This window comes from Chiloscyllium punctatum, chromosome 3, assembly GCF_047496795.1.
Source record: "Chiloscyllium punctatum isolate Juve2018m chromosome 3, sChiPun1.3, whole genome shotgun sequence".
Taxonomy (NCBI): domain Eukaryota; kingdom Metazoa; phylum Chordata; class Chondrichthyes; order Orectolobiformes; family Hemiscylliidae; genus Chiloscyllium; species Chiloscyllium punctatum.
In genome coordinates, this window is record NC_092741.1 from 15,908,006 (window position 1) to 15,932,050 (window position 24,045).

Sequence of the window (24,045 nt, forward strand, 5' to 3'; positions counted from 1 at the left end):
CAACATTAACTGGGGTAGTCATAATGAGAAAGGTTTAAAGGGAGCAGAGTTCCTCAAATTTATCCAGGTCAGCTTTTTAATGCATTGAAATGGGCAGAGGGTTAACCAGACCCAAAAAGTTAATTCTGATTTCTCTTTAGAGATGCTGCCTGACCTGCTGAGCTTTTGTAGCAACTTCGGTTTTTGTTTGAGGTTATGCTGGAAATATATAAACATAGGTTAGGCCACAGCTACCGTTTTGCCTGCACTTATGGAATCCAAATTATAGGAGGAATGAGTGTGCATTGGAAAGGGTGCAGAGAAGAGGAACAGAGGACATGAGAGGACATGTTACTGAACAAAGAGATCTTGGAATGCAGGTTCATTGTTCCTTAAAAGCAGATCACAGGTTGAAGGCAGTGTTTAGTATACCTGCCATTACTGGTCGGTGCATTGAGTATAGCAGTTAGGAAGTCATGTTGCAGCTATATAGGACATTGGTTATTCCACTACTGGAATACTGTATGCAATTCTGGTCTCCCCATTATAGGAAGGATGTTGCTAGGGTTGGAGAGTTTGAGCTATAGGGAGAGGTTGAATAGGCTAGAGCTGTTTTCCCTAGAGTGCCAGTGGCTGAGGGGTGACCTTAGAGAGGTATATAAAATCATGAGGGGCGTGGATAGGGTAAATAGGCAAGATTTCTTCCCTGGGAATGGGGAGTCCAGAACTACTGAGCGTAGGTTTAAGATGAGAGGGAAAAAGATTTAAAAGGGACCGAAGGGGCAACTCGTGCAGAGAGTGGTGCATCTATGGAACAAGCTGCCAGAGGGAGAGGAGGAGGATGGCAGAATAACAACATTTAAAAGGCATCTGAATGGGTATATGAATAGAAAAGGTTCAGAGGGATATGGAACAAATGCTGTCAAATAGGTCTAGATTTATTTAGGATAGTTGGTCTGCATGGACGAGTTGGAACAAAGGGTCCGTTTCTGTGCTGTACGTCTCTATAACATGGTTGACTTGTATAAAATTATGAAGGACATTGAAAGGATAGACAGGGAGCAACTTTTCCTCTTGATGAAAGGTTCAATGACAACAGAGATAAAGAGGTAAAATGTTTAGAGGAGATGTGAGGAAAAATCTTTTCACCCACAGGGTAATGGGAATCTGGAATTCTGTCCACAAGAGAGGCAGAAATCTTCATCTAAACACTTGCAATGCCAGGGCATATCAGGCTCTGGGCCAATTGCAAGAAAATGGGATTAGAACAGTTAAGTAATGGTTTTTCAGCAGCGCAGACAAAATGGGCTGAGGGGCCTTTTTAATGTAGATCTGACTCAATGAGTGCATTAATGGGGATTCAACCGAAGTGATAGATTTCGGTAGGAAGAACATGGACAGATGACATAAGGGGTACAAGTCTAAAGAGGGACTGAAACTCATTGGACGATTTTTGTTTTGATACTAAAACAATTATTCTGTTTGTTAAGAAACCTAGCTACTTGCAAGACTCTTCAATTAAAAATAAATTCAGATAAGGTATTTAATCAGTCATCTTGAAAAACAAGTTTTTTTTGTTGTAACCGTTCAAAGGTAGAAGACAGAGGGTGGTGGTGAAGGATTGTTTTTCATTTTTATAAATGATTTGGATGTGAGCATAGGAGGTATAGTAAGTAAGTTTGCAGATGACACCAAAATTGGAGGTGTAGTGGACAGCGAAGGTTACCTCAGGTAAGAATGGGATCTCAATCAAATGGGCCAATGGGCTGAGAAGTGGCAGATGGAGTTTAATTCAGATAAATGTGAGGTGCTGCATTTTGGGAAAGCAAATCTTAGCAGGACCTATACACTTAATGGTAAGGTCCTAGGGAGTGTTGCTGAACAAAGACCTTGGAGGGCAGGCTCATAGCTCCTTGAAAGTGGAGTCACTGGTAGATAGGATAGTGAAGAAGGCATTTGGTATGCTTTCTTTTATTGGTCAGAGTACTGAGTACAGGAGTTGGGTGGTCATGTTGCGGCTGTACAGGACATTGGTTAGGCCACTGTTGGAATACTGTGCTATTCGGGTCTCCTTCCTATCGGAAAGATGTTGTGAAACTTGAAAGGGTTCAGAAAAGATTTACAAGGATGTTGCCAGGATTGGAGCTAGCAGGAGAGGTTGAATAGGCTAGGGCTGTTTTCCCTGGAGCAGAGGCGGCTGAGGGATGACCTTATATGGGTTTATAAAATCGAGGGACCAGTTCTGTTTCCTGGGGTCGGGGAGTCCAGAACTAGAGGGCAAAGGTTGAGGGTGAGAGGGGAAAGATATAAAAGACACCTAAGGGGAAACTTTTTCACAAAGGTTGGTACGTTCATGGAATGAGCTGCCAGAGGAAGTGGTGGAAGCTGGTACAATTACAACATTTAAGAGGCATTTGGATGGGAAATGAATAGGAAGGGCTTGGAGGAATATGGGCCAGGTGCTGACAGGTGGGACTAGATTGGGCTTGGAATATCTGGTCGGCATGGACGAGTTGGACCAAAAGGGTCTGTTTCTGTGCTGTACATCTCTATGACTGTATAACTGGGAAGTAGTGGAACTGGAGTGACAGTATAGCCTCAGTTGTATCAAATTGAATGCTGGCATTTTACTATTGCACTCCTATTTTAACACCTTAAAAGTATCCATTGCAAATCAACTTTTATATTTTCTTTAGATAGGATAAACAAGCATTTTCATTGTCTATGGAGGAAAATATCTAGAATGTACTGCAAGTTTCAAAATAGTGTAGAAGTTGCACCAGGAAGCTTGGAACATAGAAGTTGCTGTTACAAGTCAACTGGTGCTTTGTAACTGACACCATCAACATCCCAGAAGAGTGATAACTCTTCTGAACAGCTTGTATTTATATTGCATCTTTAATGTATTAACATATTACAAAACATCACAAAAGTATTTGCATTTATCAATATATTTTACAAAATAGTTACTGTTGTAAAGTAGGGAAAACAGGAGCCAGATTTGCTGAATTTTGCCAGCACTTTATTTTAGATTTCAACATCTGCAGTATTTTGCTTTTATTGATATAAAGGGGCTCCATTACAAGGTGAAATGTTATCACACTATAGCAATAGATGATGTCCTAGAATGTGGTCTTTAATTTGTTTTGTTTTGTTTTTAAAATTTGTTTATGGGATGTATGCAAACTGGCCTAAACTGACATTTTCAGAGGGCAGTAAGTACTACATGCTACAAGATTAGAGACACGTGAAAGGCAGCTCAGACAAGGATGGCAGATTTCTTCCTTAAAGAACTTTAGTACACCAGATTATTTTTTATAACGATAATTGGCACCATCATGGAGATGAGCTTTAACTTCCAGATTTATATTATTCCAGATGGATTTAAATTTTATCAGCTGCCATGGTGAGATTTAAACCCATGTCCCAGGGGATTAACCATTATGCCTTCATTTCAGCACACTTTTCCATCCAAACTGATTCCCTTTCTTGAACTTCTGAACCAAGGTAATTTCTCACTGTTGCACCAATCTTGTCCTTTAATCAATAATGTGTTCACATGCCAGCCCTGGTCACCTTACAACTACATGTGCCTTTTAACAAGTTCCAGAAAGGAGCTGTATTGGACTTGAAATGTTAAATGCTCTTTACTCTTTAGTTGCATTTTCCCTGAGATTTTCTAGCACTTGGTTATTATTCCCTATTTCTGCAGCTATTTGCTTTTATAAGATGCACTTATTTCTGCTATCAATACAATTTGTTAACACTTTCAATTTTATTTTCACAGTTGTTCCTTACTCTGAGCTAATGTGCAAGTGCACTCCCCACTCATCACGCTGACCTTCATTTCCTGGCCCTTTTGCCTGTTGGCTGTTTAACTTTCTGAATATCCCTAACACTACTTAAATTCTCTCAACAGGTTTAGTTCTGTGATTGGACAGGAGATGGTCGAGGTTTCACACAGGAGATACAATTCGCAAACACCAACTTCTGCCAACAGTTGAAGTTTATTAAAGCCTGAACAAGCTAGGTGACCCCATTGACCCCTCTTGCAGACATGTGAGGTCAAGTCAAAGTGAGACCCTGAACAAAGACACATCCCCTTTGTAGAGGTCAGTTGGTCATGCTCACAGATACTCTGGCCACTCCTCCAGTGTCACATGCCACTCAAGAAAAGCCCCCCCAGCCACTCCCTCAGTCACATGTTACCCCAGGTACAGTGGTAGGATGAGGTTATCCTCAAGAGATATTGCAAATGCTAATGACCCTTATCCTGGGGAATCATTATGCAGACCATTTCCAGACTCTGATTCCACAAGACAATGCAGGCGCTGCATACCGAGCTTCAAGGGATGGCCAGAAAGCATTTCTGGATGGAAGAGATTGAATAATAGTTTAACTTGACAATAGCAGGAGAGTAGTAGCAAATAACTGTCTAAGTGAAGTGTGAATTATAATGAATGATCACCCACATTCTTTCATGATTGTCACCCCGACCCAAAGACAGTGCAGTTTAACTCTAATATTACATTAATGTCCAGAGAGATATTCCCATTTAATCTTTTAACATTACAGCTGTAGCATTTAGGTCACATGCATCCCAGTGATACAGCTCCCTGTATGCCCCACTACTAGTGCCAGTGTGCCAGGAATTGAAACCAGAGTCCTACAGCATGGAGACAGACCCTTCAAACCAGACTGGTCCATCCACACTCACCCCATTTCCCTGCACTTGGCCCATATCAGTCTAAACCTTTCCTATCCATGTATTTGTCCAAATGCCTTTCAAAAGTTGGTAACGTACCCATCTCACTACTTCTTACATCAGGCGTCGGGGCCTCCATTTGCTGAGAGGTGAGAGGGAGGAGCGAAGGACTTCTGGGAAGTCATATAACTGTGTGGTTGTGTTACCAGAAACACTCGTCACGTAGTGTCTCCCACCCATCCTCCTCCTCCTCTCACCAAAAGAGGTTCTGTGCGCCAGATTGGTAAGGTAACGCGTGGGAATGGAGGGGAGGGCAGGTGAATGTCCCTCCTGCAGAATGTAGGAGGTAACGGTCACAACTAATGTCCCTGCTGACTACATCTGCGGGAAGTGCGCCCAACTCTAGTTCCTCGAAAACCGCTTTAGAGAACTGGAGCTGGATGAACTTCGGATCATTCGGGAGGCAGAGGGGGTTATTGAAAAGGAGTTACAGGGAGGTAGTCACTCCTCAGGTATAACAAAAAGGCAGAGGGGTTACAGTCGGGGGACGGAAAGGGAACTGGCTGGCAGTGCAGGGGTCCCCTGTGGCCATTCCCCTCAACAATAAGTATACCGCTTTTGATACTGTTTGGGCGGGTTGGGGGGGGGAACACAACTTACCAGGGGAAAGCAGTGGAGCACAGGGCTCTGGCACAGAGTCTGTCCCTGCTGCTCAGAAGGGAAGGGGGAAAGAGGAGCAGAGTAGTCGTCATTGGGGACTCTATAGTTAGGGGAACAGATAGCAGGTTCTGTGGGGACAGGAGACTCACGGTTGGTGTGTTGCCTCCCAGGTGCCAGGGTTCATGATATCCCTGATCGCGTTTTTGGGATCCTTAAGGGGGAGGGGGAGCAGCCCCAAGTCGTGGAATACATAGGCACCAACGATATAGGAATGAAGAGAAATAGGGGTTTAAGGCAGAAAGTCAGGGAGCTAGGATGGCAGCTTAGAGCTAGGACGAACAGAGTTGTTGTCTGGTTTGTTGCCCATGCTACGTGCTAGTGAGGCGAGGAATAGGGAGAGAAAGGAGTTAAACACGTTGCTACAGGGATGGTGCAGGAGGGAGGTTTTGGATTCCTGGATAATCGGGACTCTTTCTGGGGTAGGTAGAACCTCTACAAGCAGAATGGACTTCATTTGAACCAGTGCGGTACCAATATCCTTGGGGGGGGGGGGGAGGAAATTCGCTAAGGCTATTTGGGTGGGTTTATATTAACCCAAAAGGGGGATGGGAACCAAAATTGTAGTTCGAGTATAGAAAAGGTTGAGAGTAGGGAGGTCCGAAATCAAGTTTCAAGAACGCAAGATGGCACCAGCAAGCAAGAAGTTGGTTTGAAGTGTGTCTACTACAATGCCAAGAGCATCCGGAATAAGGTGGGCGAACTTGCAGCATGGGTTGGTAACTGGGACTTCAATGTTGTGGCCATTTTGGAGACATGGTTAGAGCAGGGAATGGAATGGGTGTTGCAGGTTCCAGGATTTAGATGTTTCAGTAAGAACAGAGAAGATGGTAAAAGAGGGGGAGGTTTGGCTTTGTTGGTCAAGGACAGTATTACAGTTGCAGAAAGGATGTTTGGGGACTCGTCAACTGAGGTTAGAAACAGAAAAGGAGAGGTCACCCTGTTGGGAGTTTTCTATAGGCCTCTGAATACTTCCAGAGATGTAGAGGAAAGATGATTCTCGATAGGAGAGAGAGAGACAGGGTAGTTGTCATGGGGGACTTCAACTTTCCAAATATTGACTGGGAACACTATAGAGGTAAAAACAATGAATGCAGATGCTGGAAACCAGATTCTGGATTAGTGGTGCTGGAAGAGCACAGCAGTTCAGCTCTTCCTGATGAAGGGCTTTTGCCTGAAATGTCGATTTCGAAGCTCCCTGGAAGCTGCCTGAACTGCTGTGCTCTTCCAGCACCACTAATCCAGAATCTGGGAACACTATAGTATGAGTACTATAGATGGGTCAGTTTTTGTCCAGTATGTGCAGGAGGGCTTCCTGACACAGTATGTAGACAGGCCAACAAGGGGCAAAGCCACATTAGATTTGGTACTGGGTAATGAGCCCGGCCAGGTGTTAGACTTGGAAATAGGTGAGCACTTTGGTGATAGCGATCACAATTCTGTTAGATAGAAAGGGATAGGTGTATACCACTGAGCAAGAGTTACATCTGGGAGAAAGACAATTACGACGCAATTAGGCAAGATTTAGGAAACATAGGATGGGGAAGGAAACTGCAGGGGATGGGCACATTAGAAATGTGGAGCTTATTCAAGGAAAAGCTCCTGTGTGTCCTAGATAAGTATGTACCTGTCAGGCAGGGAGGAAGCTGTAGAGCGCAGGAGCCGTGGTTTACGAAGGAAGTGGAACCTCTAGTCAAGAGGAAGAAGGAGGCTTATGTTTGGATGAGATGTGAAGGCTCAGTTAGAGCGCTTGAGGATTACAAGGTAGCCGGAAAGACCTAAAGAGAGAGCTCAGAAGAGCCAGGAGGAGACATGAGAAGTTGTTGGCAGATAGGATCAGGGTAAACCCTCAGACTTTCTATAGGTATTTAAGGAATAAAAGAATGACAAGAGTAAGATTAGGGCCAATCAAGGATAGTAGTAGGAAGTTGTGTAGAGTCAGAGGAGATAGGGGAAGCACTAAATGACTATTTTTCGACAGTATTCACTCTAGAAAACGACAATGTTGTCGAGGGGAATACTGAGATACAGGCTACTAGACTAGGTGTGATTGAGGTTCACAAGGAAGAGGTATTAGAAATCCTGCAGTGTGTGAAAATAGATAAGTCCCCTGGGCTGGATGGGCTTTATCCTAGGATCCTCTGGGAAGCCAGGGAGGAGATTGCCGAGCCTTTGGCATTGATCTTTAAATCGTCATTGTCTACAGGAATAGTGACAGAAGACTGGAGGATAGCAAATGTGGTTCCCCTGTTCAAGAAAGGGAGCAGAGACAACCCTGATAATTATAGACCAATGAGCCTTACTACAGTTGTTGGAAAAGGTTATAAGAGATAGGATTTATAGTCATCTAGAAAAGAATAATTTGATTAGGGATAGTCAGCACGGTTTTATGAAGGGTAGGCTGCGCCTCACAAACCTTATTGGGTTCTTTGAGGTGGTGACCAAACAGGTAGACGAGAGTAAACCGGTTGATGTGATGTATGTGGATTTCAGCAAGGCGTTCGATAAGGTTCTCCACAGTAGGCTATTGTACAAAATGCGGAGAAATGGGATCGTGGGAGATATAGCAGTTTGGATTAGTAATTGACTTGCTGAAAGACGACAGAGGGTGGTGGTTGATGGGAAATGTTCATCCTGGAGTCTAGTTACTAGTGGTGTACCGCAAGGGTCGGTGTTGGGTCCACTGCTGTTTGTCATTTTTATAAACGACCTGGATGAGGACGTAGAAGAGTGGGTTAGTAAATTTGCAGACGACACGGAGGTCGGTGGAGTTGTGGATAGTGACAAAGGATGTTGTAGGTTACAGAGAGACATAGATAAGCTGCAGAGCTGGGCTGAGGGGTGGCAAATGGAATTTAATGCAGGCAAGAGAGGTGATTCACTTTGGTCGGAGTAAGATTCTTGGTAGTGTAGATGAGCAGAGAGAGCTCGGTGTCCATGTACGCAGATCCTTGAAAGTTTCCACCCAGGTTGACAGGCTTGTTAAGAAGGCATAGTGTTTTAGCTTTTATTAATAGAGGGATCGAGTTCCGGAACCATGAGGTTATGCTGCAGCTGTACAAAACTCTGGTGCGGCCGCACTTGTAGTATTGTGTACAGTTCTGGTCACCACATTATAAGAAGGATGTGGAAGCTTTGGAAAGGGTGCAGAGGAGATTTACTAGGATGTTGCCTGGTATGGAGGGAAGATCTTACGAGGAAAGGCTGAGGAACTGGAGGCTATTTTCGTTGGAGAGCAGAAGATTGAGGGGTGACTTAATAGAGACATAAGATAATCAGAGTGTTAGATAGGGTGGACAGGGATGGTGACAGTGTGCACGAGGGGGCATAGCTTTAAGTTGAGGGGTGATAGATATAGAGATGTCAGAGGTAGTTTCTTTACTCAGAGTAGTAAGGGTATGGAATGCTTTGCCTGCAATGGTAGTAGACTCGCCAACATTAAGTACATTTAAGTCGTCATTAGACAAGCATATGGACGTACATGGAATAGGTTAGATGGGCTTCAGATTGGTATGACAGGTCTGCAATGTAATGTTTATGTTCTGCTGGTAGCTCATTCCATATGCATACAGCCCTGTGTAAAAAACTTTGCCCAATAATACCAATATCTGCGATACAAATCTTTACACACAAATCTGGTTGGCACCAGAATTAGCAACATCTCAATTTTAAATTTCTCACCCGATGCGTAAAATTATGAGGAGCATGGATAGGGTGAATAGCCATAGTCTTTTTCCTAGGGTGTGGGAGGCCAATACTAAACAGCATATGTTTAAGGTAAAAGGGGAAAGATTTAAAAAAGGTCCTGAGGGGCAACTTTTTCCACACAGGTGGGTTTATGGAACAAGCTGAATGGAACAGTGGTGGAGGCTGGGACAAGAACAACATTGAAAGGGCACCTGGATGGGTATATGAATAGGAAGGGGTTCAGAAGGATACAAGCCAAATGCTGGCAACTGGGACAAGTGCAGATCAGGGCATCTGTGGGTGCCCAAGAGTTGGACTGCATGGTTTGTTCCTGTGCTGTATGACTATGATTGCATCTTTGTACTGGTTAAGGTTATTATAAACAGTCGATTCTGCTATAAAGCGTTTCTCCAACATGAATAAGCTTTAACACGATTGAAAAATTTAAACCGTTACCTGTAGTACATGATCTTTCCTTACCTGCATTAACTATAACATAAGTCAAGCCCCATTAGTTTAAATGGTGCAGCTATTGCACACTTATATTGGGAGATTGTATGAGAGTGGAACTCTCTCCTTCTCGAACTCTCCCCTCGCCTAAGGTGTGGTGACCACCAGGTTAAACTATCAGTCATATCTCTCACTCCCTCTCCGAGCACAACTCTCTGGTCCTTGGGGAAAATAAACCTGCTGCCATTTGGATATTCCAATTTGCATGCTCCTTTAATTCTGGCTACTTGGATATTCCAATTTTTTAATCATTTCACTAATAGCTGCCTTCACTGGTCTAACCCTAGGAGTTTGTTACCAACATTGATCAACTAGCATTCACTAGATTTATTTTTTTTAATCCTAAGCATTGCTTAAAGAATTGTCCTTTTATTACTATTTTTTAAATAAATGATCCAACATCATGTGTCAGCTAAAAGGCAGCAGCATTTCATGCCAAACATCCATGACCCACATTTTCCAGAATGAATCATCTTTGGGAAATGTGCAAAATGGACACTTTAGACAAAGTCGAGTGTTAACTGTTCAGAGATATTTGGATTGTATAAACCAGCATTCAGGATCGTTTTGCTCCACAATTGCATTCTGCTAGATAACAGTGCAAAATTTGCACCAAATTTAATTGGACTTTTCCCATAAATTCCACAATAAATTCATTACAGTTTAAAGGACTGGCTTGTCTTTCAGTAAATATTCGTTGTTCTATGTAAGGTTTGTAGCTCAGGTTGAGGTTTGTAGCTCAGGTTGAGGCTTTGCTCATTGGGCTGTAGGTTTGATATCCAGACATTGCATTACCTGACTAGGTAACATCATCAGTGGCGACCTCCAAGTGAAGCGAAGCTGTTGTCTCCTGTTTTCTATTTACATGTTTGTCCTGGATGGGGGGGTCCCTGGTGTTTGTGGTGATGTCATTTCCTGTTTATTTTCTGAGGGGTTGATGGATGGTATCGAGATCTGTGTGTTTATGGCGTTGTGATTGGAGTGCTAGGCCTCTAGGAATTCTCTGGCATGTCTTTGCTTAGCCTGTCCCAGGACAGATCTAGATACTAGCCTTCAGCCCATCCTGTCCAAATCAGTCAACAAGAGATCTGACTATATTAACCCCATTTCCAGCTCTTGGCCCATAATCCTGGCAGTCACTGAAAATGAACTTCTGACTCTTCAGGTAGAGGGGTCCAGACTTCCACCATCTTTGGGTGAAACAATGATCTTGAACTATCTTCTTAACCTTCTATCTCTCACTTTAAATCTACATACCTTGGTTACTGACTCAACTAATGGAAAACTGTGCTTTCCTATCCACCCAATCCATGCCCCTCAATCTTATATATTCCATCAGGAGCCTCTCAACTTTCACTGCTTTAAGGAAAACATCCTCAGCCTATCCATATCTTTCATCATTACACAAACACTTCACCCAGGTTGAATTTCATTTACCACTGTCTGGCCCACCTGACCAGTCCACTGATTTCCTCCTGCAGTTTATGGCTCTCCTCCTATTTAAGGAAACATCTTGATCATATCCCTATGTGTAGGTCCAAAGCATTAAATGTGCACCACAACTAGCAATGGAGGAGCAAGTTACTGATGTTAGAATCTGTACTGAAAACAACAAATGCTGGAGATCACAGCCAGTCAGACATCATCCATGGAGAGTGAGCTAATATTTCAAGCCTAGATGGCTCTTCATCACAGCGCTCTCTCCATGGATGATGTCTAACAAAAAGACAACACCTCTTAGTCTTGTGGAGCTCAATGGAAACAGACTTTCAGTCACAAATATCTCTCTACCATCATCCTCTGCTGAATGGATTGACAGCTGGCTGAGTGGCAATGTGCCACTTTGTCTTTGATCCAATGGGCTCTTATTTTCTTATTGTTATGGGGACCCTTAACAAAAGCCTTGGTAAAATCCATGCAGGCCACATCAAATGCACAACTTTTATCCTAGTTACCTAAAACAACATTTGATCAGGGATTCATTAGCACATCATTATCTGGGAAGGTTTACCTAAGAAACTGAAGGGATTTGTTTTGTCTGCTTTGCTACTTAAGGTGCAGTATTTAGAATTTTCAACAACTTTTTAAAAATTAATTCACAGGATGAGGGCATCATTGGGAAGGCCAGCATTTATTGTCCCTAACTGCCCAAAAAGCAGTCTAAGAGTCAAGCACATCACTGTGGCTTTGGAGTCACATGTTGGCTAGAGCAAGTGAGGATGACAGTTTCCCACCCTAAAGAATATTAGTGAACCAGATGGGTTTTTCTGACAATTGACAATGGATTAATGCTCATCAGACTCTTAATTCCAGATTTTTTATTGAATTCAAAATCCACCATCTGCTGTGGTGGGATTCAAACATGTCCAGAGGACATCACCTGCATAACCATCATCTCCCAGACCATACAGAACCTCATCACCTCAGGAGATCTCCCACCCACAGCTTCCAACCTCATAGTCCGGGAACCCCGCACTGCCCGGTTCTACTTCCTTCCCAAGATCCACAAGCCTGACCACCCTGGCCGACCCATTGTCTCAGCATGCTCCTGCCCCACTGAACTCATCTCTACCTACCTTGACACTGTCCTATCCCTCCTAGTCCAGGAACTCCCCACATACGTTCGAGACACCACCCACGCCCTCCACCTCCTCCAAGACTTCCGTTTCCCCGGCCCCCAATGCCTTATCTTCACCATGGATATCCAATCCCTCTACACCTCCATTCGCCATGACCAGGGCCTCCAAGCCCTCCGTTTTTTCCTCTCCAGACGTCCCCAACAGTACCCTTCCACTGACACACTCATTCGTTTGGCCGAACTGGTCCTCACCCTTAACAATTTCTCCTTTGAATCCTCCCACTTCCTCCGGACCAAAGGGGTAGCCATGGGCACACGTAGGGCCCCAGCTATGCCTGTCTCTTTGTTGGCTATGTAGAACAGTTGATCTTCCGTAATTACACCGGCACCACTCCCCACCTCTTCCTCCGCTACATTGATGACTGCATTGGCGCCACCTCGTGCTCCCGCGAGGAGGTTGAGCAATTCATCAACTTCACCAACACATTCCACCCTGACCTTAAATTTACCTGGACTATCTCTGACACCTCCCTCCCCTTCCTGGACCTCTCCATCTCCATTAATGACGACCGACTTGACACTGACATTTTTTACAAACCCACCGACTCCCATAGCTACCTGGATTACACCTCTTCCCACCCTATCTCTTGCAAAAATGCCATCCCGTATTCCCAATTTCTCCGCCTCCGCCGGATCTGCTCCCAGGAGGACCAGTTCCACCATAGGACACACCAGATGGCCTCCTTCTTTAGAGACCGCAATTTCCCTTCCCACGTGGTTAAAGATGCCCTCCAACGCATCTCGTCCACATCCCGCACCTCCGCCCTCAGACCCCACCCCTCCAACCGTAACAAGGACAGAACGCCCCTGGTGCTCACCTTCCACCCTACAAACCTTCGCATCAACCAAATCATCCACCGACATTTCCGCCACCTCCAAAAAGACCCCACCACCAAGGACATATTTCCCTCCCCACCCCTTTCCGCCTTCCGCAAAGACCGTTCCCTCCGTGACGACCTGGTCAGGTCCACACCCCCCCTACGACCCACCCTCCCATTCTGGCACTTTCCCCTGCCACCGCAGGAACTGTAAAACCTGTGCCCACACCTCCTCCCTCACCTCTATCCAAGGCCCTAAAGGAGCCTTCCACATCCATCAAAGTTTCACCTGCACATCCACCAATATCATTTATTGTATCCGTTGCTCCCGATGTGGTCTCCTCTACATTGGGGAGACTGGGCGCCTCCTAGCAAAGCGCTTTAGGGAACATCTCCGAGACACCCACACCAATCAACCAAACCGCCCCGTGGCCCAACATTTCAACTCCCCCTCCCACTCTGCCGAGGACATGGAGGTCCTGGGCCTCCTTCACTGCCGCTCCCTCACCACCAGACGCTTGGAGGATGAACGCCTCATCTTCCGCCTCGGAACACTTCAACCCCAGGGCATCAATGTGGACATCAACAGCTTCCGCATTTCCCCTTCCCCCACCTCATCCTAGTTTCAAACTTCCAGCTCAGTTACTGTCTCCTTGACTTGTCCGACCTGCCTGTCTTCTTTTCCACCAATCCACTCCACCCTCTCCTCCTTGACCTATCACCTTCATCTCCTCCCCCGCTCACCCATTGTACTCTATGCTACTCTCTCCCCACCCCCACCCTCCTCTAGCTTATCTCTCCATGCTTCAGGCTCACTGCCTTTATTCCTGATGAAGGGCTTTTGCCCGAAACATCGATTTCGCTGCTCGTTGGATGCTGCCTGAACTGCTGTGCTCTTCCAGCACCACTAATCCAGTCTCTGAATTAATAGTCTAGCGATAATACCACTAGGCCATTGCCTCCCCTACTTTACTCATTTATCTCAAGTAAAATCCTGAAGGCTAGAGAAGAACATACACGTGAGATCATGGTAGGTCAGGCAGCATCCATAGAGAGTAAGCAAGCCAAGGTTTTCATTGGAGCATCTAGACTCTAAATGTGACTTGGCTTTCGCCCCATGGACGCTGCCTGACCTGCGATCTCCAGCATATTTTGTTTTCAGTAGATTCTATAACAGATTGCTTTACTGTTTAACTTTGCAAAGTTTATTTTGCTGTTTGAAATGGTGACTCTGCGGTTTTATTCTCTTAATCAGTATGACATCTCAAATTTTGCTTGCTTTAAACCAAAAATAAAAGGTGACTGGCCCATAGCCAGATACTAATCAATTTGTCAGGCTTGTTAGGGATCATAACTGAAAAGAAACTGAATCGGGAAATATGGTTATTTTTCAGAGTGGAGGATGTAGCACAATAATCAATACGAAGACTAGTGGGTTTCAAATATATGTAAATAATTTGGACATTGAAATACAGGCGTGGCAAACAGTGAGAATGAAACCAGTTGACTGTAACAGGACACAGACAAGCTCACAGAATGGACAAGTAAATAACTGAAATTGAATAGAGGGGACTGAGGGGTGATGAAGTTTGGCAGGACAAAAAGGACCAGGTAACATATTTAATAGAGTCAGGATAAATTGAGAGCGCTGTTAGTGAAGTGCATGGAATTTTAGATTTCATAAATAGAAATATTGTAGTCAAAAGGAAGTTATCCTCAACTTTTACAGTGCTTAGGTTAGCACACAACTAGGAATATTAACCAAGCCTTTTACATGAAACAAAAGAAAATGTTAAGGGCACTGTACCTACATGTAATATTTGCAACAAGGCAAATAATTTAAGTAGAGACACATGGGGGGTATGATCCAATTGCCGTTAAAGAAACATGGCTACAGAATGACCAAGATGAGGAACTGAATATTCAACAACATTGAACATTAAGAATGGGAAAAAAAAACAGAAAAGGTAGAATGCTGCACTGACGAGGAATGGGATAGTATATTAGATAGGGAAGATCTTCAGACTGGAAGAACAAAACGTGCAATTTAAAGCTATTTCGTTGTTTTGGAACTTTGGGAAAAAAAGATCAAAATAATGGCACTTTTAAGAGGAGAATGAGAGACAAAGGCAGTGACTAGGTGAGAAGTGAAACAAAGAAAAATGAACCTGCACAGCTGGCTGCCTCTGCTATTCAGTTTCAAGTACCTTTGGATGTGGAAGCTCATTCTAAGAAAAATAAACAAACAGTGAAATTCACAGCTGACCTTGGAGGAACCTATATAGGGGAGTTTATAGCTTGGGAACAGCTGTGTGGTATTTTAAAGTGTAACCATACGGTTTTATTTTGGTAAATCTGCAAAAGTGATTGAGTGTTTTTTTTCTGATTGTGTTTTGTTGAGATCGGAATTGATTAAACTTAAAATATAAAACATAGTTACTAAGTTAGCTTGGAACAGTAAGACTGAGCTATTTTCTGGAATGTAGATTGTTAACACACATAGATGGCTTTTCATAGTGATGTGCTCTTGTTGGATGTAGGAGATTAGGGAGAGTTTTCATGTTACTGATGATTACGTCTGCAGGAAGTGTTTGGTTGCAAATCTTATTGAAGCGCAGTTAGAGGCAATGAGGAATCATAGGAGTAGAAGGTGAGAGGGATGGCAGATGCAGGAAGGTAGGAAAACCGCAGATACAGTCAGGTGGATGGGTTACCTGTCGGAGAGGTAGACAGGTAGTGCAGGAGTCTCCTGCAGCTATCCCCATCTCACAAGTATGCTGTTTTGGAAAATGTAGGGGGTGATGGACTCTTGGGAGAATGTAGTCCTGACAGCCCAGGTTTCTGGTACTGAGATTAGCTCTAGAGTAATGAGGGACATCTCAGGCGCCAAACAATCGATTGTGAAATGGGACTCGCTAATCAGAGGCGCAAACTGATGTTTCTGTGATTGACAGCAAGGCATCAGAATGTTACATTGCCTCTTTGCTGCCAGGATCAAGAATACCCTGGAGAGGGTGCAGAATCTTCTCAAAGAGGAAAGGGACCAGCAGGAGAATGTTGTACACATTGGAACTAATGACAGGAAAAAAGGATGAGATTCTGAGTCGTCAATATAGGAAGCTACGCAGTTATTTAAAAAGTAGGTCGTCAAGGGTAGTAATATCTGGATTATTCCTGGTGCCATGAGCTAGTGAGGGTAGGAACAGGAGGATAGAGCAGATGAATGCGTAGCTGAGGAGCTCCTGCAGGGAAGAAGGATTCACATTTTTGGATCATTGGAATCTCTTCTGGCGTAGAAATGACCTGTACCAGGAGGACAGATTGCACCTAAATTGGATGGGGACTAATAGGTTGAGGTTATGTTTCCTGGAACGTTGGACGCTGAGGGGTGACTTCATAGAAGTTTATAAAATCATGAGGGACATGGATAGGGTAATTAGCCAAGGTCTTTTCCCTGGGATGGGAGAGTCCAAAACTAGAGAGCACAGGTTTAAGGTGAGAGGGGAAAGACTTGAGAGAGAGAGACCCAAAGGGACAACTTTTTCCATACAGAGCATGGTGCATGAATGGAACGAGCTGCCAGAGGAAGTGGAGGAGGCTGGTGCAGTTACAGCATTTAAAAGACATCTGGATATGTATATGAATAGGAAGAGCTTAGAGGGATAGAGGCCAAATGCTGGCTAATGGGATTAGATTAATTTAGGAAATCTGGTCAGCATGGACAATTTGGACCGAAGGATTTATTTCCAAGCTACACAGTTCTATGATTCTATTTGAGCAGAATTAAGAAACAGCAACTGATGATCCAAACAAGCACTAGTGATGTAGTATGAGCTTCTGGAATGTGTTAGAGATGGTTTTCCACACCAATATGCTGAGGACCTGAATCCAAGATTGTAATGAAAAAAAGGACCAACTAATAATTGCATTGTAAAATAATTGAGAGATGAATGACTAGATGACTGAATTTGACATTCTGCTCAAAAGTAACGCAATTTAATCTGAACCCAAGATACAGAATTTGAACAGAGGAAATCAAGGAAATAGGGAGCAAATTAGTGGAGTTGGATTGGGGAAATACATTAAAAAGGTATGAACAGACAATGGATAGTCTTTAAAGAATTACTGAATATTCTACAACTAAACTTCCCTTCAAGACAGAAAGGAAAAAAAGATGTCAATCATAGCTAACAAAGGAAGTTAAAGATTGTGCAAGATGAAAAGATCTGTAAAGTTGCTAGAAATAGCTGCAAACCTGAGGATTGGGTGGGTTTTAGAATGCGAAGAGCCAAGGAACCAAATCAAGAAAGGGAGAATAGGATATAAATGTAAACTAGCAAAAGCAGATGAGAAAAGATTTTAAGATACATAATAAACAAACATTTGGCTAAGACAAAAGTGGGCCCAATACAGACAGACTCAATGATTTATAATAGGGAATACTGAAATGGTAAAGAAGCTAAATTATTACTTGGCCTCTGCTTGCTAAGACTCAATGGACTCAGGAGAACTTGAGGAAAGTTAGTATTAGAAGGAAAATTGTTTTAGAGAAATCCTTGGGACTGGAGATTGGTAATCCTGAGGACCAGATATGCTGCATTCTAGAATGTTGGAAGCTTGGCTCTGGAGATAAGGGATGCATAAGTAACATTCCTTCAAACTTCTATCTTCTGAAACATTCCTGCAGATTGAAAGGCAGCAAATGTCACCACATGGTGGCTCAGTGGTGAGCACTACTGCCTCAGCTCCAGGGACCCGGATTCAATTCCCACCTCAGGTGACTGTTTGTGTGGAATGTGCACATTCTCCCTGTGTCTGCGCGGGTTTCCTCCAGGTGCTCCAGTTTCCCCCTCACAATCCAAAGATGTGCAGGTCAGGTGAATTGGCCATGCTAAATTGCCCACAGTGTTAGGTGCATTAGTCAGAGGTAAATATAGAGTTGGGAAATAGGTCTGGGTGGGTTACTCTTCGGAGGGTTGGTGTGGACTTGTTGGGCCGAAGGGCCTGTTTCCCTACTGTAGGGAATCTAATCTAAAACTACTCAAGAATAGGGAGCAACAGACAGGTTAGCCTAACATCTGAAGGTGGGAAGATGCAAAAACATGTTAAGATGATTGTGGTTAAGAAAGTTCCCATTTGTAAATGGACAAGCATGTCTGATGAAGCTGTTGGGAGTTTTTTGAGGAGGTTTATAAAGGAGAGTTGGCAAATGTTATAGACTTCAATTTTTAGCAAGCTTTTGGTAAACGCCTGCAAGTTAAGAAAAAGCATGCAGAAAGATGGCTGGGCAGACCATTAGACACAAAAATGCAGAACTTAATGATTAGAGGGAAAAATTCGAACGAGAAAAAGCCAGCTCAAAATATAAAAACAGGTAATAAGAACTTCGATTGATTAACTCTCATTCGAATATCATTCTTATTGAAAGCAATTCTGGGCGGCTTATGATGCAAAATAAGAGATGTCAGGTGAGTTGAGCAGGAACTGCATTGGCGTTTACTATAAAACATTCAGCATTTATTGACTATCCCTAATCGCCCTCAAGAAGGTGGTGGTGAGCTGCTGTTTTGAACTGTTGCAGTACACCTGCTGTAGGCCCTTAGGGAGGGAATGTCAGCATTTTGGCCCCTCAACAGTGAAGGAACGGTGATATATTTCCAGGTTAGGATCGTGAGTGACTTGGAGGGAAAGATGCAGATGGTAGTGTTCTCCCACATGGGCTGACAAGTCTCTGCATCTGGAAAACCTTCAGAAAATTGTAAAAGTGTTTAGCGAGATAATTAACATATTCCCTATGATTCAGGAAAATTTTATTTCAGTTGGAAAGTAGTGATTATCTCTCTCTTTTTGAATAAAAGGTGTTATAAAGTAGGAAACTATTTGCCAGTTAGCATAAATCTCTCTCACAGGGAGGAGTCAGTGAACTCAGCTGGCTGGATGGATTGTTTGCGATGCAGAATGACGACAACAGCATGGATGCAATTCCCATACTGGCTGAGGTTACCATGAAGGTCTCAACCTCACCCCTCACTTGAAGTGCGGTGACTTTCAGATTAAACCATCACCAGTCATTTCTGTCCAGTGATGGTCTGCTAGGACAACTGCAACTTCACTTTGACCTCATAGGGAATAAAAAATAGAGGCTATTCTTTAATACATTTATGATCCCAGCTGATGGATAATTGGACAAGTCAATTCCCAGGCTTAAATCTTGGCTGATAAAAAAAAAATCTAATACGGTGATCTCCTACTGAAACATAACCATTTAATGCTGCAGATTTGACTTTAGTAATAAAAGAGAAGTTTATGACATAAAAATGATAAAATAGCATTAACTAAACATTTACGTACAAGGGTTAAAAACACACAGTAAACTATAATTCCATTAAATCCTAAGAGCACTCCCTTATTCCTTTACTCACAGCAAATTGAGAATTTCCCTTTCCTATCACAAAGGGTTTGACTGAACAAATGCTTAAATTCGTAACACTGAGAATCTGACAGCCTTTTCCTTGGGCCTTCACACAAATAAAATTAGACTCAGTGTTGTATCATCCCTGAACCAAACATTGCTCATCTGGAACTTTTGAGCTAGACTCACACACCAAGGTGACTTATTTCTTACTGGTTCCAAACTCTTCCCCCTTTCAGAGGTGCAACTGTTTTACACATCCATCTTCAGCCAAGATTTTTATAAACTCATCAAACTGAAACCCAAGCTATAGCTGCTTCCCTTAATCAGGAGGGAAAAAAAATCCTTCTCTGACCTTCTGAAGTGATAACCTAAGCCATAACTCTTTGTTTTATTCACTCCTTTAAAACTCTCTCAATGTGAATAAATTCCCATTTTGACTTTAAGAATACACTTGCTCTCAGACTGCTCTTTTGAAAAAGAAATGATCATGGCTAGAGAAATACAAGTCAATTATTAAACCCCTTTCAAGGGGCAGACCTAAACCCACATGCCATCAGCTCAAATCCAAATTGGAAAATAAATGATACTAAAACACATAACGCTCACACTATACTAGGCTGCTTAAAGTTCAAGGTAATCAGTCAGTCAACATTATTTTAACAGGTTCATTTGGATACAGTATTTCGTCTTCTGGGAGTATCTGGAATGAGCACTTTCAAAATAAAGGGTGCTCATTGAAGATAGAGGGGAGGACAATTTCCTTCTCAAAGTCAGGATCTCTTAAAGCCTCTTTTCCAATGTGAGCAAACCAAAAAAAAAACTTACCAGTACATATCATTTTGAAATTTGTTGTATTTTGCTGTATAGATTTGCCAGAGGCATTTTTCTGTGACTGAATTAATAAAACACAGCTTATGCAAAATGCTTTAAAGAATCTTTCAGAAAGGTTTGCTTTCCTTTCATCTAATCACAATACAAGATTGAATAATGTTAAACAGCTGGACTACAGTAACAGGACACCAGAAATTCTTCAGCTTTCCAGACATTAACAGACAGAGTAATTACGTGATTAACAAAGAGCTACAGAAACCTAGAAGAAGATTAGTTGTAAAGAAGTAGCCCTCAGTTTAGTTGTTTACAATTCTTTTCGCATCTCATCGACTAAACTGTCAACCAATTTGTTAGGATTTTATTCCTTCAGATGGTGACTAACCAAATCTTTGTTTTTGTAAATCTTAAGCTCCTACATTCTAAAGACTTGCTAATTTCATTAGCTAATTTGTATTGCATCAAAGCACAGCATTCATACACTAAGCATTTCCTCACCTGTACAGGAGGGGTTCCATCATTACTGTACCTAAACTCTCCTTCATCTCCACAACTAACTTGTTCATAATCCTCCAGCATTTTCACAGTCATGCCGGTTTTTAAATTCTCCTGTATATATTCCACATAACTGCTCCGACTGGCAAAGTTTGAGCGTGTTTTGTAAGTTGTGACTGTTTTTTTCCGTGGCTGTGGTATAAGTAAGTTACTGGCAACCATGCTCCGTGGCTGAAATATTGATTTAATGTTTCTGGGCAGTTCTTCTCCCGTTGACCCCACCATAAAATCAGGTTCTTTGTTCCGGTCCCAGCCCATGACACGAACTAATTCAGAAATCAGATTTGCCATCGCCATGGTGACTTCAAACTCTCGAAGCAGCCGAGCTTGTTCCGGCACGTGTGAGGCAGTGCAGTCCTGGCGCTCTCCACTTAGGTCTTGCCCACTGTTATTCAACTTGTCCATTAAGGAGGTGACACACAAATAGCGTTTTACCAAAGAAAATAAGAGTTTCCCTGGTATCTGAAACAGGAAGAATAATGAATGAATTACACCACACATCTGGAAAATGATGTTTTATGCAGTTAAGGAAGCAAAGTGGGGTTCAGCATTATCAGATCAGAAAGTAGAGTTGAGTGCTATCAGCCATGGTTGAGTGGCCTACATGTGCTCATACACCTTATCGTGGAATTTGGCCCATGATACACTTTTGGCTTTTTAGCCATTGACTACTTGGTACAATGTACAGGACACAGAACATGAATGTATTTTAAAATTAATGTAACAGCAATCCAGTTAGTGGAAACATTAGGAGAGGTGGCTAAAAAAACAGAATCAAAGAAAAATAAAAGGTCATTAAAGAAGAAGCATGGAGGTACAGGAGACAGAGGGTGAAAGGGGACACTAGACGAACAGTTCAGAGAGAGAGCTTTCCAGACTAGGAGTGTAGATTGCACAGGAAAGAGCAAAACCGTGAAAGGACTTAAATGTGAGATGCCAAGCAATTGAGAGCTAATGGAAGTCATCTGGCACTGGAACAAGAGGAGGAAGAACATGGCACCAGACAGGATGTAGGTCACAGACCTTTAACTGAGCTGAAGCTTATAGAGGACAGAAGATTCAGTCATGCTAGGGAAGCCTGGAAATGTTTAAACTTACAGCTAACCAAGATATGCGTGGGGGTTTCAGCACCAGATAGGCTGAGTGAACTAGAGACATTTTAAGCAGGAAGGCTCTCTGCATTGGAGAGGAATAAACTGGTAATTCAAATCAGGGTGTAAAAGCATATTAAAAGGCTCTAACAGTTTGCTTCAGTCTGAAAAAGTGACAAGAGGGGCAATGGAATCCATTGCAAGGATGCTTTCAATATTGCAAAGTAACTGGGCTCACTCCAGACTAGACAATGGGCATACAGCCTGGCAACACTGAAGAGTGGTGAACATGTTGTCAGTGCACATTGGACACCGACGCCGCATCTGTCTATGATAGCTCCAGACAGTGACATGCAGATGAGGAAAAAGTCAAAATGAGAAAAGATCTTTGAGGAATCACAAGTGTGAATAGCACAGTAAATGAAACTATTATTGTAAATTTTTGGTGCAAATGGAACCAAAGGCAATCTTTCACTATCCTTCACTACATCGGCAGTCAATGAGGACAATCTGGCCAACTATGGCGAATGCTACAGGAGGGATAATGCAACCTGGTTACACAAAGTAATTTGCAACTTTGCTTAGGCTAGTTCTAATCCACATGTCAAAAAAATTATCCACTTAGAAATAAAATTGGTGCTGTCATCTCCCACAGCTTCAGCAGTTTCAGACACCAATTGGACTACGTAGCCAAAATGCTTCAGTGGTTTGAAAGCAGCTGTAATGAGCAGCTCCATACTGACATTAAACCAGCTGGCTATTCCTTGGCATATTATCTTTTATTTTGGGCAAGTGCAAAATGAAAATTCATTTCTTTCAGAAATGCTTTAATTGGAATATTCAGGAGCAGAAAATAATAGTGGATCACATACCTGAGGGAGGTGAATTCCTTCAAATGAAATTCCATGTTCTTCAGAAGAAGTGGTTTCTGCAAACAATTCCAGCAAGGTGTAACGATTGTCAAAATCCATGTGTTGTTCAATCCCATCCTGCTGACTCAGTGACAGGAGAACATACGCCCGGCTACCTGCAATAGAACACAATTATCAAACTGAAGAAAAAAACCAATCAAATTTTAGAACATAGAAAAATACAGCACAGTACAGGCCCTTTGGCCCTTGATGTTGTGCCAATCCAAGCCCACCTAACCTACACTAGCCCACTATCCTCCATATGCCTATCCAATGCCCGTTTAAATGTCCATAAAGAGGGAGAGTCCACCACTGCTACTGGCAGGGCATTCCATGAACTCACAACCCGCTGAGTAAAAAGTCTACCCCTAACATCTGTCCTATACCTACCACCCTTTAATTTAAAGCTGTGTCCCCTACTAACAGCTGACTTCATTAGCGGAAAAAGGTTCTCACTGTCAACCCTATCTAAACCCCTAATCATCTTGTACACCTCTATCAACTCACCCCTAAACCTTCTTTTCTCCAATGAAAACAGCCCCAAGTGCCTCAGCCTTTCCTCATATGATCTTCCTACCATACCAGGCAACATCCTGGTAAACCTCTTCTGCACCCGTTCCAGTGCCTCCACATCCTTCCTTTGGTATGGCGACCAAAACTGCACACAATACTCCAGATGAGGCCGCACCAGAGTCTTATACAACTGCAACATGACCTCAGAACTCTGGAACTCAATTCCTCTACCAATAAAAGCCAGTACTCCATATGCCTTCTTCACTGCACTATTTACCTGGGTGGCAACTTTCAGAGATCTTGTACATGGACACCAAGATCCCTCTGCTCGTCCACACTACCAAGTATCCGACCATTAGCCCAGTACCCCATCTTTTTGTTACTCATACCAAAGTGAATCACCTCACACTTCCCACACTGAACTCCATTTGCCACCTTTCTGCCCAGCTCTGCAGCTTATCTATGTCCCGCTGTAACCTGACACATCCTTCCTCACTGTCAACAACTCCACCGACTTTCGTATCATCCGTAAACTTGCTCACCCAACCTTCTAACCCCTCCTCCAGGTCATTTATAAAAATGACAAACAGCAATGGTCCCAAAACAGATCCTTGCAGAACACCGCTAGTAACTGCACTCCAAGATGAACCTTTACCATCAACTACTACCCTCTCTTCT

At 43.0% G+C, this 24,045-nt stretch overlaps 1 protein-coding gene across 2 annotated transcripts in view; it reads right to left on the minus strand.

The window, feature by feature from the left end:
* Nucleotides 1–24,045, minus strand: part of LOC140455883 (cullin-9) — a 164,092-nt gene that overhangs the window by 109,725 nt on the left and 30,322 nt on the right. For both annotated transcript variants that reach the window (XM_072550693.1, XM_072550692.1), the window contains exons 2-3: nt 22,816–22,970; nt 20,796–21,314 (exon numbers count right to left, since the gene is read on the minus strand). In XM_072550693.1, the coding sequence (XP_072406794.1) occupies nt 20,796–21,314; nt 22,816–22,970 (674 nt within the window). The remainder of the gene's footprint in view (nt 1–20,795; nt 21,315–22,815; nt 22,971–24,045) is intronic.